The sequence below is a fragment of the Bemisia tabaci genome, chromosome 2 (assembly GCF_918797505.1).
Source record: "Bemisia tabaci chromosome 2, PGI_BMITA_v3".
NCBI lineage: Eukaryota > Metazoa > Arthropoda > Insecta > Hemiptera > Aleyrodidae > Bemisia > Bemisia tabaci.
In genome coordinates, this window is record NC_092794.1 from 12,531,771 (window position 1) to 12,548,495 (window position 16,725).

General features: G+C 36.4%; 1 protein-coding gene across 1 annotated transcript; it reads right to left on the reverse strand.

Annotated features, from left to right (window-relative positions):
* Positions 1 to 412: 412 nt before the first annotated feature.
* LOC109033740 (heterogeneous nuclear ribonucleoprotein H) lies at positions 413 to 15,877 on the reverse strand. Its single transcript, XM_019046497.2, has 10 exons — positions 15,720 to 15,877; positions 14,395 to 14,507; positions 13,573 to 13,731; positions 11,441 to 11,584; positions 7,195 to 7,333; positions 5,391 to 5,560; positions 4,455 to 4,660; positions 3,604 to 3,723; positions 2,336 to 2,429; positions 413 to 982 (listed from the first exon to the last, which is right to left on the reverse strand). Exons 1-10 carry the CDS (start codon positions 15,755 to 15,757, stop codon positions 942 to 944), a joined length of 1,224 nt encoding a protein of 407 aa, XP_018902042.1. The 5' UTR covers positions 15,758 to 15,877; the 3' UTR covers positions 413 to 941.
* Between the last annotated feature and the right edge of the window lie 848 nt (positions 15,878 to 16,725).

The following is a 16,725-nucleotide window of genomic DNA, read 5'->3' on the forward strand; positions in this document are numbered from 1 at the left end:
TATTTCCATAAAAGTAGAGAAATGCTTAGAGCCATATTTAATTGGAAGGAACTTGTAATTCGGGGGTATGCTCGCAATTCTACAAACACAAACAAAGGACTTACGTTGGGGGGGGGGGGGGGGATAAGAAAATTGCTTTAAACTAACTGTAGATAACTTTTAAGAAACTTTTTGGAGAGAATAAACATAGACCTTCTCAAAAATTTGGACAATTTAGCAGAACTTTGCATGATATTCATTCTTCAGGACTTCAGGTAAATTTACTGAGGGTTTATTACCAAAAATTCCTGGAGCTTTTGATTGGCAAGCAAGTTTTCTATCTACATAATAATGATTTTTTATGTCAACTTCTATGAGGTCTTAAATGGATCCAGAAATGAAACTTCAGAGAGACATAGAAGAAAAAAATGACTTTTTACAGAAAAACACATTTTATTTCACGAATCCTTGATACAAACATAATAAATTACAATCTGCCTTGAGTGTGTTCAAACAAAAAATTATCATCATTTAAACATAAAAAAAGGAGATTAAATTCTTGCGATTTGTACTGCCAAAGGGCGAGAGACATAAGTCGTGGAGGCGTGATCTGATAGTAAATTAAATGTATGTACAAAAAGAAAGAGGGGAGTAGGAAACTAAATTTCTGTTTACGAACTTAGTTCATTGCTAGTTTTAGCTCAAGATTAGGAAGGGAATAATTTATACAGGGGAGGGGAAAGGAGGCAGGGATGAGTAAAAAAAAATAAAACCCTACACAAAAAGTTGGGAAAATACTGACGATGCTTTCATAAATGAAATGCTAGTATGATGCAACAAATCAAAATTTAAAAAAACATTATAAATTAACTTGGAAAAGTCAAAATGATTGAAAGCTGGAAAAAGAAAAGGAATTAGTTTTGAAGAACAATAATTTAATTTTAAGTAGTGGCATCCAAGATTTAGTAGTCGTTTGCGAAGTTCTTTATTCCACCTCTGCCACCTGGAACAAAAAATTGTCATTTAAGATTTGAACGCAGAAAACGAGAATGTCTCATACTCAAGCAACTTTTTTTAAGGAGATCTATTTTCCTCAAAGATTAACAAAATACACTTGCAGAATTGATAAATGGGACCTACAAAATTATGAAAGGGAAATCTGAGTTTCCTCCACCATAAAACCAACTATCATTTTTAAACTATTATATGGATTGCATTTTAGAGAAAGGAACCGAGAGCATTCCAATGTTGCTAAGATTGTGTAACTTTTTTCCCCTCACAGATATAGGCTGGTCATTGAAACAAATTTATCTTTACTCCCAATAAACTATAATTGAAGACGAAAATTACCCTCATAATTTTAATTTGTTGCGTGATTTCAATAATTTTACTGCAACGAATGTAAGTTGCACAATCCTAGCAACATTGGAACGCTCTTGGTTCCTTTTTGCAAAATATAATCCATATTATATATAATTAATAATTTTTGACCGCTGTGGTAATATGAATGAATTTACTTTACAAGCTTTCAGGCATTATTTTTGCAACCCGTCTCTTTCTGGTCGAGTTTGAAGAAGCAGCACTGAAGATGGCCTCCATGAAGCTATTTATATAATATTATATAACAGATACAAGTTATTATGCATACTAATGATAACCATTTTGTTTTTAAACTGAATCAATCGGTGCAATGATTGAGAGAAGTTTTGGAGATATCTTGAAGAGACGATTGGAAAACATAACTTCGTTTTCAGAACAAAATTTTCTGGAAACATTAATCTATTACATGGAAAATAAGAGGATGAATCAGGATACCTTTGGAAAAAGTTTTCAAGAGAAAGTAAAATGTTGGTACCAAGTTATTTTTTCTTGATTTTTTTTTCAACCTTCCGGCCAGAAAAGTTCTATACTCTCTCATTTAAAATGCAGGTTCTTAACAAAACTTGACTCCTTCAAGTTTTCATCATTTTACAAAATCTTGAATGGACTCGAACAGAAGATTAAGGGACGAAACTTTATAAGTAATATGCTTATTACTGCTTGAGCTGACAATGAGCTAAAAAATTAAACTAATATCTGCTACAGGCCAATACATATCTGTCTTACAGCATACATGGAAACTGGTTCTTGTACAACTTCAGGATTCATTCTTTCGAACATTTTGATGGTATTTGGCAGTTCATCCAAATAAGCACAGGTATCTCACTCTGTCCTGAAGGATAAAAAACTTTCTGAACTTAATGGGGCAATCAAGAACTTCTTACAATTGCTTCTCAAAACCAAGACTTTCTCTCATTTTTTATCACTTATTGTCGACTTTAGGATGGTGGATCACTTCCTTTTCCGAAAATCTTACCTCCTCCCATGTTGTTGCCAAATCCACCATTACCGCCTCCCATAGGAAAATCAGCAAACAATTCGATGTAGCGGTGCTGCATGTGGCTTTTGTCCTGAAAAATTGAACAAACAAAATTACCTAGAGCAAAAAATACTTGACACTTTTCAGAGTAGCCTAAGAAATTTCAACTTCCCATGACATTGTCCTGTACTTGAGAAAAAAAATCAGGAGCAATTCAACAGAGGCTGTTTTGAGGATTTGACACTTAACGGAGTCAACAAACAGATTCTGAAGTAAACTACAATCCTCTCTCACAAACTAATAACTCTTAGCAATGGGTGACTTTTACCTGAAAATTAAAATTTTCCTAAAGAAGGACCAAGCAAGAAGTACCGAAGATCTGAAACACAAACTCCTCTTAGTTTTCCTCAGTTTTGGCCTCTCAAAAAAAAATTTCTAAAATGTCTTATGGAAATGATCTACTTTGCCTCATTATTTGTTTTTTCCCCTTTTTCTTATTCTTTATTTGACCCTCATTACCATGCTCATAATTATTGTGCTGTGAACCGTGCATACAAATTTTACGCACATGACTCTCATCCTCTGTTTGCATACACCTCCATGAAAATAAGCATAGGGCAAATGCTACATGTCAACAAGGATATGAACTAAGTACATCAAGAGAGGCACAATTCCTGAGACAACATTGGAGGGGTTTAAAATGAAAAAAGTAATTGCTTTTCAAAAGATCCTAACAACCCAAGATTGTTCTCATATTTGTTGCTTCTGTGGATTGCAAAATTTTGAGCCTCTGTATTTGTGCTTTTCACTTAAGATGGAGCGCTGACTACTTATGAAACCTTTTAATCCGTTACTCATTGCACTCCAAACTCCAGGAAAACTCAGCAATCTTGAGACCATGCAGTAGCAGTTAAAAGTAAGAAAATAATGAATCCCACGATGAAGAAATGAAAAAAAGGCAAGATCAAAAAGGCATGGAAGAACACTATCTTCCAGCACAAAAAACAATTTTCATAGTATACCAGTACTCTGATGAAATGGCTTATCTCCCAATTGTCGTTATCAAAAGAAATTAGAGAAATGAAGGCTGAGTTCGCCTGTTAATTTGGAATGATGCGTTTAGAAGTAACTTAATTGACTCATTAGAAATTTCAAATTTTTTACCGATAAGGTCTCTTTTCTCTTGGGCAGCTGGTCACTATTTAGATGATACAGATTTATTAATATGCAACTTTAACAATGGATGAATGAGTTTCAAAACATACCTTCTTCATGGCTGCCATTGCTTCATCCAAGCTTCCAAATTCCACATCGGCTTCACCTGATGCGCGTCCACTCTTATCTCTTAATAGCTGAATGTCAACAGGAACAACAGGGCGGAAGAACTGAAATTAACAATTTCATATTAAAGCTTATTTGTCAATGTAATTCGTTGCTATTTTTTGGATATCACGGACTCAAAGAGAAAACGAAAGAAAATACAATAACGAAGTCTGTCATGACCCCAGAATATCAGAATTATCAAATTTGGCACTTTTAGAACATATTTATAAAAAATTAAAACTATGCAATTAAAGAAAACTACATAATTGTAATCGTAATCAAATTAAAGGCCAGGTCAATATCACAACTTAAAAATTTTGAAATTCCTACCGAATTCCTTTAAATTTATGTAATATCAATGTCTTCAACAGGTAGCGCGTTAACACACTAGTGAAGACAGCCAGCCCTACCATATGTATGCTGCACTTTAATGCTGATAATGAACATCGAAATTATTCTAGGATGTCGAACAAAATTTTATTTTTCACAGAACAAAAGAGAGAAGATCAAGCTCTGCCAGTTAAAAGCAACAGCTGTGATTAGAGCTTTTCAGAAGCTCTAGCAATACACTAAAGGTTAAGATTTGATGATATAATTTCTAGCATTTATGCACTTGGGTAGATTAAATGACGTTTCTAAGTTTGCCCCGAGATGTCGAGCTGTTGTTATTCTGTTTCCTTTAGTAGGCTGACACACAACTTTATTGAAAAGGTTTTTCATCTTTTTTTTTTTTTTTTTTTTTTTTTTTTTTTTTACTAGTAAAACATAATTTATGTAAAACTGAATAACTCACATCAGCAATATCTTGTTCAGTTGCTCGGAAAGGAAGTCCTCTCATGTGAACGCTGAAACCAGCTGGGCCCCTGTTCCAGCCACCACCTCCCCCGCCCATTCCGAAACCACCTTTCATTCCCATTGGACCACCCATTCCACGACCAGCTCCGGGACCATTCCAGCCTGGCCTCTCCCATGGACCATCATCGAAACCTCCATAGCCACCTGCACAAAGAAAATAGAACATCACAGAAGGTAAGATAAGTAATCGAGCAGAATGACACTTGTTTCAGACGTAAACCCTGAAATTCAGTGTGATTTTTCTAAGAACCCATTTCTAAAAACTAGCAAATGTAATTTTCGAGGAATTCTGGAACTGAGACAACAATTTTGTCAGTTAAATCACTTCCTTATCATAGACGTCCCACATCAACACTTATACTACCAGTATGACCAACTTTTCACAATTTTGTGCAGTAGTTTTTCCACGCCTCACACACACAATACTTTGAATCTACGGGATACAAACACTTCACCTAATCTAATTCCAATACCGATTTTGACTGTTGTGAAAGAAGGAGATAAGAGCTTTTGAGAGCTGTTTAGGTTTTCAGAATTCAGATGGATGATTCGTATAAAATAAGTATCTCGAATTTCTGCAGCATTTGACAAGTTTTGGAGAAATTCAGACATAGGTATCCAAAGGTTAATAAAAAGTTATCCAAATTTTAGTCAAATTAATTCAAGAAGCTGGACGGGGGTAACAAATGTATAGAAATTGGTTGAAGAAAGCGTCACTTTCACAAATATGAGGGGCATAAGAAAACAAAGAGTTCATAAAGGCTGTGGTCATAGAATGAAGCATGAGACTTCGAATCCCACGAGGAAAAAAAAAGAGTGAAACAAACACAACCCTGACCTAACTCTGAGATATAATACTACTTGCATTAATTACCTTTGAAGTTCCTTCCACCTCCACGTCCGAATCTGTTGGGTCCACCAAACCTGTCGTTAATATCATAAGGAGATGGTCTGTTGTTATAACCACCGAAACCGGAGCGCATTTTGTTCTGATTCCCAAGTGATCTCACTTCTGTTAATGTACTTCGGAAGATCTCGATATACCTATTTGATGTGAAAGCAGACAGTCTAGATTAGCATGACCAAAGAACAAAGACTTAAAAGCTAAACTAATGGCTTCTTGGCTTTTGTGTTGGGGATTGAGTAAATTTTACATTGATATGTGTATTAGAAACCACCTGAAGTTGACTTAATTGGTAGCATGACAGGTTTTGTAAAATGATCTTCCCTCAGACACAATATTTAACGAAGACAACTGAAACATACTGGGTAGTGTCAAAAATCTGATGAGAGCAAAACTGAATTTGGGAGACTGAAAAAATTTCAGATGAGGTGACGCACATTGGGAATAAATCTTTGAGCAATATGCACTTGCTTGGCATAAAGGAAATCTTTTTTTTTTATGCGACATGACATTACACTTGAATAATGAGAGACCTCCTCTTTACTCTGTTTCATCAAAATGGTCAAGAAACAACTGTGTTGTATTAACTGCGATCATGATAAATGATCAAATAATTTTTAGCAATCATTTGCTTGACAAGAAAACATAAAATTAGTGGACAGATAAAGAATTTTAAGTAACATCTCATTTTATGGCTCGGTCTAACCAAAGACATTAATAATTTTAAAATTAGAAGGGTCCATGAACCAAGAATTGACTTTAATGCTTTTAAATTAATAAATCTCAAATTGATTTAATTTTAGACATCTTTGCGAACGAAAGCCCAAGACCAGTTTAATTCAACATTATGATAGCTAAAGCCTGAAAGTGTGTAACTTCATCGCAGTAGTTCAAAATGCACAGTTATGCTTCATTTTTTTATCAAAAAAATAACCAAAAATATCTCCTTGAAATTTTCTTTTGATATTTCAGAAAGTGTAACAAAAATTCAAAGACAATTTCAAGAAAAACTGTTGGTTAGTTTTTTTCTAAGAAATAAAACATGAACAGCAACTTGCAACACCATTAATTCAATAGGCATTTTTTGAATTTAGCCTTTGATAACTTCTTTAACGCAGCCCAATCGAAGGCAAGGCAAACATTAAAAATTGATTACAACATTGAAGAGCATTCTTTGTGCATTGTATGTAAGAATATTCGACTGACACTTGGGTGTGAATGATAATTAATCATATGCTACATGAATTGACTGAGTTATGTAGAGAAATGCAGGCTCCTTCTTAAAAGAACTTATGACCTCTCGTTACACCTGACATTGATAACACCCTCCATTAAGCTCAGGAGAGCAGTAAAACGCAGCTTATTTTCAGAACTTTAAAATCTTGTGCTAAAACCTCAACATTCAGCAACCAATAATATAAAATGTGTAGGGTTATTTTAGTGGATGAAGAGATTTTAAAATGTCAGAGTACCCAAAAATTCCTTTTTTTCTTCCTTTAGGGGTCTAATCTGCTTGCGCAAACTATGTAATGGCAAAGATCATGAGATGCTAGCACAAGATTTTTGTCCTGTGACGTAAAGCACTTAGGGACTGCTGCTAAATACGATAAATGAGAGAATCATTTAGATCGGAATGAGACTTGGCTGAGCTTAAAAAATAAGAAGTTACTTAGAGAAGGCCCACCTGCCCATACAAGGCTAGAGAATAAATTATAGAAAAATATGAATAAAGCGAGAGAGGCTGAGGGCAACCCTCCCACCCCTCCAACCCCACCTGTGTCCCATTCTCTCCTTGTGCTTCTGCAGAGCTTTCTCTGCATTTTCTTTGTCAACAAATTGAACATATGCTTCCCCAGTACTCCGCCCTGAGTAGTCCGTTGCAAACGTAATCCCATTTTGAACTATCTCGAGCCCTACCCAACCAATCACATAACTTTTTGTCAAAATTTACATCAATTAAAATTAAATAATAAAAAAAACAAGAGACAAGGTGGCGAGTTAGTAGACAAGGCCAGAATTGTAACATTTTTCGCATGTTTCTCCTGAAAAATGTAACATTTGACAACTAGCGCATAACATACTTAAAGCTCAAAAGCTCATTCCTCTAGAGGATTTGATTTCTACTGTTAACATATTTTGATCTAACATAAAAAGTCTAAAAATCGATAAACTCACTTTTACTCCCTGTTTAAAGAGTGCAATTTGTTATCATTGGTGATTAGCCCAATGGTAGGGATTAAAACCTTCCATTATGCTCCCAATTTTTCATCTTCAATTTTGAAGAGGAAACAGGAAAAAAAGATTTACTCAGGCCTTGTTTGCTAACCCGCTCAAACAGTAATCCAACCCAACGCAATACATGTGTTGTGAGAGGAGGTTTAATTCATTCTTAGGTTCAAACTTGGCCAAACAGGTATATGAAATCTTGAATTGGATGAGATTACCTTACATACATGTAAAAATTAGAACGGCTAAAATTCCCCCTTAAGGATCTTATGGCCTCAAAGAAAGTTCTTTAACCGCTGAATTACCAAAGGGGGCAAGAAATCTGACACCTTACTCTTCAGCAAAATTTATTGCATGATACATGAACACAAGGAAAATTTTAAACCCTGAGTTGAAAGTTAGAAATTAGCATGTTCTTTGTTCGGTTATCGAACTAATGAAAGTACATTGGAGACAAATTATACCATTTTAAATAGGATAAAATGTTAAAAATGAATAACCGCCAATGGTTGTTCTTTCATTGTTTGGCCAAACTTGGACTGGGAAGACATTGAGCAAATTAAACAAAATATTTCATGAAAGATCAGTGCATGTTTGAACAAAGATAGGAAATAAATTTCATTCAGAAAATTCGACTCCAAGAATTAATATGTCATCACCTTGATCCTAAGCATTAATTTATGTTTACATTGCTTTCTAAAAAGCTATCATGCTCCAATCTAGATTTAACTGGGATCATTATTGGCCACACTTGTCACAAAAATAAAACGCATTTTGTAATTAATGAAAAATATGTGAAGACAAAATATAAAAAATATATTTTGCTCCATCATATTCCATCTGGTATAATTCTTATGCTTGTGTTGTACTAAACTAACACGTGGCCTTACTTAAATGAAACTCTCAGTGAGGACACATCAAACCCAGATCATCATAACACTCAGAAAGCTGTACAAAACAATAAGCCTTTGGGCAATGCGACAGAGTCGGATAATATTAAGCTGCAAGTGCGTTAAATTACCAGCAACTTAACCCCATCAATACCAGCTTGAGTTCTTGCTGAGTACATACCATAAACTGGGTTGGGAAAAAGAATGGCATCTTTCAATCTTTATGAGCCACCTTTCAACCCCATAAAATGTTCGCCCTCAGAGTTACAGATATTAAACTTCAAAATTCTTATTCTGTCATGTCATCAGCATGGAGAGACTCGAAAGCATGCTCAGCAGCTGAGTTTGTTCAGACATCCATGGTTAAGGGATGCGTAGGCTGATGGATATGTATACACAAGTCTGGTATTGTAGAGGTTAAAAAAGGAAAAGGAAGCAGCTTTGTCTTTGAAAATTCTTTGTTTTGTCACAGGATTTACGCAGCGAATAAAAAACAAAATCCAAGGACTTTTCCAGGGTTTTAGAACTGTAATTTTGTTTGACTGTAAACTGTTTCAATGTAATTAAAATAATTCAAATTATATTAAACGAATTTTTCAAGAACATTCTTTAAAAAATTATCCAGCATCCATTCTATGGATAACCGTAAGAACTCATCAGTTCAAATGAGGTTTCCATAATTTCTCCATATTCAAAGTCTCTGATTTTTTGTGTGTTTCTCCTACTCCTTAGCAATCCTTAACTATTTTCTAACGGTCTAACAAAACTTTCACCTGCTGTGTTTTTTCTCTATCCTAAATTTTGCTGAACTTAAAACCTTAAAATTTGGAACTGAGGCTAAGGCACTTGGAAATTTTTCAAGATGTACCGAGCCTCAGAAAATTGACCAGAAAGGGTACCTGCCGCTGTAAATTCTTGGACTTTTCGAAAATCCCGAACCGCTAAAATCCTGTCAAAGAATTTCTATTATTTTCACTACTCGAGGACTACAGGCTGTAGCCTGGATACATCAAAGCTGCATAAACCCTGGGTAATGGATATTAAAAAGAATACTAATTAACTATCACACGTTAAACAGCACTTAAGGGAGTAAGCTCAACAAATAAGTTAGAAACCATTATAAAATCACTTTAAACACAGAATAGAGAATTAAAGATGAAATTAGCTGCAAATTTAAGAAACATTAAATTCATATCAGTAAAGAAGGATAGAAAGCTGGGCAAGGGAGCAAAAATTTTCAATTGAAGCATGAAAATAAATGGGAAATCTTCAATCTGGTTCACAGTGAATGCATTTCACACTGGAAAAGTTTCTCTCAAGTTTTATTAGCTTCAAACTAAAAACTATGAACCATGATGTTAAGATTAATAACCATGAGAGAAAATTAGGCTACATGTAATGTAGTTACTTGAGTTAAAGCGATCCACTAAATCAAACTGGAGAAAAAAAAGTAAGCAATGAATGAGAGATGAAAACAAGAACAAAAAACGCAAAATCAGAGCCCATTAAATGAAAAAAGAGAGAATCAAAGACATTCAGAAACTTTTTAAGATATCTTGAACCTTGAATATTGACCATATCTTTAAGAATGATGGTTTCACGTGAATTTAATAAATTTTGATTTTAGAATACTCGCCTATCAACTGACATGGCTACTAAATTAGGCTGCTTCATCTTTGACCAACATTCATCTCAACTTGCTTGACCTAATGTTAGTCCAGGAAAAACTAAAAATCAGCTAAGCTACAGCATTTTTGGCTACTGCAGAATTATGATGAAAGATCTGCATTGGCTGATTAATAAAAAATAAGCCAAAATGATAATAAAGCACAGAGAAATAGGGTCACACACCTTGAGTGCATTGGTACAGTAAGTGCCATCCTGACTGATTTAACTGCATTCCCTAGAAGGGACCCTATACTATTGAAAGATGCAAGGAGTATTGGTGCTAATTGAAGAGAGCCCAATGATAGACCCTTTAAGATCAAAGACATCAAGACTCATCTCTCACTGATGGCGATCTTCAGAAATATTGAAAGATTACTCGACATCAACATCTGTCAGAGACGCCTGCAAGCAGCACCAGATAGCTAAGCAGCGGAGCACCGAATTGTTTCGGTTGCTACTACAAATGGCCACGACATGTATCCACAAAGAAAGGTGGAAATAAGGGAGGAAGCATTGGTAGCAATGACCTATAAAGGTAGTGTTTATCTGCGAAGATATAAACATTTTCACATCTCCTGAAAAACACCACTATTATACCTGGAATGTACCCTTTGGATCTTCTGCATAGAAGAGAGGTACATGGGGGTGACTCAAAAAATTCAATTACCATTTGTGAGCAAATAGCAAACTGTTGATTAAAGGAACCGTATAAGAAATATATTGGAACATTTTGCTGCTGGAAAGTTGTGAATATCAATGATAAATTCTTGCTTGTTTTCGGTGTATTTCATGATACAAACTCAGATATTAAACAACTTTTTTCAAGGCAAGTTCATGTAGTAATTGGATCTAAATGAACTTACGATTCTCATCAAATACAGCGTTCAATGATTAGTAGGGCTCAATCTTACGCTTCTGCTCTAGTTTTTCATCATCACCTCACGGAGACAGAGTTATCAGTGATACAGAACCTTTTTGAGCCACCCTGGCACATCATCTGAATGAGAAGTAGTTCAGATTTCCTAAAATTTTTCCTACTTCTCTAATTCACTCAATGAAGTAGAGGTGTATGTGACAGAGAAATAGCAACATAAATACTTTGTATTCTTACGAGTAGAGGTTTGCATTATTTAGGAAAGAAGGAAAGAGAACTTTGCTGATGTTGAAATGGCTGATATCAGATGAGAAGAAAATGAAATCACGATTCAGTCCATGGTTGTGGAGGAGAAAACTCACCCTCAAAAAATTGCCGAATTTGTTTGTCAGTGCAATTGAAAGGCAATCCTCTGAGCCTCACAACGCCATCCATCATGGCTGAATCCAAAGTGAACCCGCTCCTTTCGCAGACCCATTGCATCTCTGAGTATTTAGACCTGAAAACTAAATACAAAACACATCCGTCAACAGAGAGCTTCTTTCAAACTGCTTTACATCTGGGGTGCAGAAAATGCCCCATCTTTCAAACCTAGGATATGATAGGCAAATCTTTGGCCATGACGGGACAGTAAACCTCGGATTATCCGAACTCCAGATCATCCAAACCGATTTTTGGGAGAACAATTTTTTTTACACATTTTTTTGCTTTGGCGTTGGTAGAAGCACTGTAACAGATAGGAAAAATAAGCATGCTAACCTAGAAAAATATGTCAGCCAACAAAAACCTGGGAGCTGTAAGAAAAGTATGAAAAAAAACTCCTATACTAAGTCGCTCTATTTTTGTGGCATTTGCAAGCTAGAGCTCAGGGCTCCGGATTATCCGAAATTTTCGTGATCCGAACCGGCCGACCACCACAATAGTTCGGATAATCCGAGGTTTCCCGTACTTTCAAAAATGAGGATTTGTGGGTGATTTTCCTTTCAGTTTGGCTCATACTTAAAAAGAAGAGGGGCAAATCGCACATTTTACAGCAATAATGCAAAAACGCTGCACTGCAGCAGCTCTGTCGCCGGCTGATAAAGGATGCATCATTGATATCGAGATTCATTATGAAGGTATTTGCCTCAGAGTTGTACCACAAAGTAAAAAGAAATCAGATCAGTTGACATCAGAAAGACAAAAACAGTATACACAGGACATGCTTTGGGATAGATTTGCAAATTTAACTTGATAAAATCACGGCGAAGGAGGGCCTTACAAAAATGTTTTCAAGGACTTTCGAAGATTTGAAACAATTCATAAATTACAGGGTGATCCAAAAGTCCCTTCCACCCCCTCTAACTTTTTACCTAATTGAGGTAAAGATTTGAAACTTGGGGGATATTCCTAGGTCAAAGGGAGCTACTTTTTGGCCCCCCTAAAATTTTCAGGGGGGCCCCCCTTGGGGGGGAAACGGCCCCCAACTTTTAATTTTCAAATGGGAAGACCTTCTTTGTGATAGCTCGTTTGAAAGAGCATAATAAAAGAAAACTTTTCGCGCAAACCCAAAGTCAATATCTCAAATCGTTACAAAATGGCGGCCGGTTAAAGTTCAAAATGGCCGAAAATTCACACCGGTTATTAGTCGATGGATTTGCGCGAAAATCGGTATGTAGGGGTATTTTGACGCGAGAAAAACGAATTTGACGTTAGATTTTCAAAAAAACCGAAATTTCCAAAATGGCCGCCGTTTAAAGTTTAAAATGGCCGAAAATTGTCACCTCGGTTTTTTGCTGATGGATTTGCCTAAAACTTGGAATTTGAGAGTATTTTGGCATAAGATAAACAAATTTGAATTTAGATTTCTAAAAAAATCAATTTTTTGTCATTTTGAACTTTAACCGGCGGCCATTTTGGAAATTTTGGTTTTTTTGAAAATCTAACGTCAAATTTGTTTTTCTCGTGTCAAAATACCCCTACATACCGATTTTCGCGCAAATCCATCCACAAATAACCGGTGTGAATTTTCGGCCATTTTGAACTTTAACCGGCCGCCATTTTGAAACGGTTTGAGATATTGACTTCGGGTTTGCGCGAAAAGTTTTCTTTTTTTATGCGCTTTCGAACGAGCTATCACAAAGGGGGTCTTCCCATTTGAAAATTTTAGGGGGGCCAAAAAGTAGCTCCCTTTGACCTAGGAATATCCCCCAAGTTTCAAATCTTTACCTCAATTAGGTAAAAAGTTAGAGGGGGTGGAAGGGACTTTTGGATCACCCTGTATAGAAATGGCAATGTGTCTGACTGTTACAATGGGTCAGATTTAAAATCATGCTTAAATGGTTGAGTCTCAGATTCAGAAAATTAAGGTCTGTTAAAACACCAAGTTTTTACATCAAAATTTGACAAAAATTCCCTACATGCCTGGCCTGCGTTGACATTTTTAAAGTTAATTCAACTGAAGGTGAATTCATGTCTCTAAATTCAGGTGAGAGAAAAGTGTCAATTTCAATACCTTCAATGTATCTTGGCCCCATGTGTTCTTTGTCCTTTTTGCAAGCGTTTTCTAAGTCTTCTTCAGTCTCCAGTTCAACATATGCCTCTCCACTTGGTCTTCCTTCAGGGGACATGGTCACATAAACACCAGCACGACCATTTTTAATGTTACACCCCTCTGTGAAAACAATCAAACATGAAATATCAGTGATTAATAATCTTTGTAAGTTATGAAATAGCTGTTCCAAGAAGACAGAGTACGTGAGATAACAGTGGGATCTACTCAAGGTGTCCAAGAGACCAGCGAGGAAGCTCCAGATTAGATGATAAAAAATGTTAATATTAACATACCTAACTGGAGAATGGTTGTCTTTGAGTTTCAAGATACAAAATTTCCCCACATTTTTCATTGTTAAATCAGAGGACAAATGAATATTACAGTTGGAATATATTTTAGGATGAGTGGTAAATAAAAATGGAGAAAATTTCAAGCCTTAGTTATGAAATATTTACGGTCTTGAAACCTAGGAGATCTGCTTCTTATAATTCAGTAAGTAGAGGGGTTGAAGTTGATATGACTTTGAGAGCATTTAGCATCGCTGTCTTTTTACTCTCTTTTTTTTCATGGTATGGGGCTTAAAATTCCAGCTGAAATTTTCCCTGTGTGAAACACCCCCCCCCCCTACTTTTCACATTTTCTGAGTGTACTTGAGTAGAACAAGGTGGAAACTGAGTGTACTTGAGTAGAAAATAAATGAAGCAATCAAATAATTCAATCTGACATTGCTTTGGACACCTCTTCAGCAAGGATACTACAACTAAAACAAATTGACATACTTACCCAAAAATTTTAGAATATCATCTGTGGTAGCAGACCAAGGGAGGCCTCGCATCTTGACGATGTAGGTATCTTCATCATTTGGCTCATTATCAGGTACTTCTTCATTTTCCCTCCTGTAAACAATCAAATATAAGCTATGATATTTTTCCTCCTACTGAAATATTTACCTACATAAGAGCCGATTTGACAGTGCTCCCTGATTTTTGGAAAATCCATGGTTGAATTTTTGATGATTCTTTGAATAAAATGAAGGTAGAGCGGCAATGAAGAGTTACAGCGCGTTTCTGTAAACAATGATCAGAAGACATATATCGGATTCCGCACGCCATTTCCTTACTCCATCCAAATCAGTTTCCTCCTCACTCTCTCTTTTACCAGACAGACACACGATGCGTTTCCCCTCAATTACTACCAGTCTTTCCTGGAAACTATGGAAACTTTAAGCGCAGATTGCGCGAAAACAGCCGTTAGTAGAAAGTTGGTACAATAAAGAATGATGATCAGCATCCCTAAACGAGTTTGATGCAATAACGAAATTGGAAATTAGGTAGGGCACACGTTCCTATATGGAGTGTGCAGGGTCCTTTCTTTCATCTGACCCTTCTATCACACGGGATGCATAGCAGATGTAATGCATCTGTATGGCAGGAGTATAGACAGGTGTGAAGCTACGAAATTCCATCAGGACTTCACCGATGCCTCCAAGAGTAAAGTTAGGACCCAAAAAGGCAGTCAACCTACTTACAGAATCAAATTAACCAGAATGATTAATTGTAACAATTGTTATGACTCATAGTTTGTACAGCACATATTGGACTTAGTTTTTGCGGAAGATAGCTCATTCATGAACATTCTTGGCCATCTTGGTTTGAACTGGGATCTGATGATCCGCAGTGAAATTTTGTGTGTTAGGAGGCTGGCTGCCCCTTGGAGCTTTAAGCCTTCCATTAACGAGCTGCTCATACTCTTGCTTAACAGGTAAGTACTCTAAATAGATGAAGATGAAAGGCAGACTGTTAGATCAATAAAAAGATGCCTTACTTTCACAGGTTAGCCATACAGCCAGAGGGATGCTGTGGATGTAAATTGGGAGTAAAAAGCTGGATGGCTATGTAGGGGCAAATAAATTACCTACCCGCTGCCATATTCCATTTTAACGGGCTTCAATCGGAGAGGTATAGATTAGTGGTGACTGAGGAAGTGAGGACAAAGGTTTCAGGAAAAAGATTCGCCGAAAGACTCGCACGCTGAGAAAAAGGGAGAACAGAGGATTCTGACGATAAGTACGTACTTGGGGAATTTGATCACAAGATAGCGTATCTTACCTAGAGAATAAATTAGTCTTCTGCCCACCGCCGTACATTTTCACTATCAATTTCACAAATTTTGAAAACACTAGCCTTAAAACAATGAAATGGCGATGACCAAAACTGAAGCTAAACGCGACCCCTGTACAGTCGAAGAACTTTTCGAAATGGCGTAAATGGCGTCTTTTTGTGGCAAGGCGGATAAACACAAGGGAGGTGGAAGACAAAAACAAGGGGAAATAGCCAATCGGAGTACAGCAATGTGCACTTATTGACGTCATCAAATGAAGCTATCCAAGATAACCTGATGGCTATCTAATGGCTATAAATTGTACCAATCCTAAAATTACCAAACGAAGTGGAAATATTTTGCACGTTTGATTTGGTTTACAATTTTTGAAAGTTTTCTTGACTAATCATCTTGCAACCAGAAAGGTCCGATAATAGAAAAGCGTGCGAGTGGAAATTTTATTGCATACATTGACGTCACAAGTGTTATCTGTAATTGGCGCGAAAATGGTTGTTGGGCCAATCAAAACCATTTTGACTACAGGCTATCCTTCTGTAGTCTCTCTATAGATGTCACAAGGCGTAGAACCAAATTAATTGTTTGGAAATAGTTAAGGAAAGTTTGATTATTGGTGTGCTCCTAATTTTTAGTGCAGTTTCTTGCAAGGTTTCACCGTCCATGTTGATTCAAAAATATATTATTTTGATCCCACTGAATTACGATCACGATAGTCTGCTGGGTTCACTTTCAAATCGCGCGCCAAGCGGCTGCTTCGGGTGCACGCTATCAAAATGGCGGCAATATCCCGGTTGCGCCGACCGACTTACGTACACTCTTTCCCATCTTCCATTCCATGATCCAGCAATCGGAGATTTTCAACCGAGCCAGTGCTGCCGTTTCCCGGAACTAATTCCGAATTTCGGAACTTATGAAGTTTCTCGGAATTTTTCCCGGAATCATTATAATCCCCGGAATATCACGGAATTTTTGCCTTTTTCGGATTTTTCCCGGAAT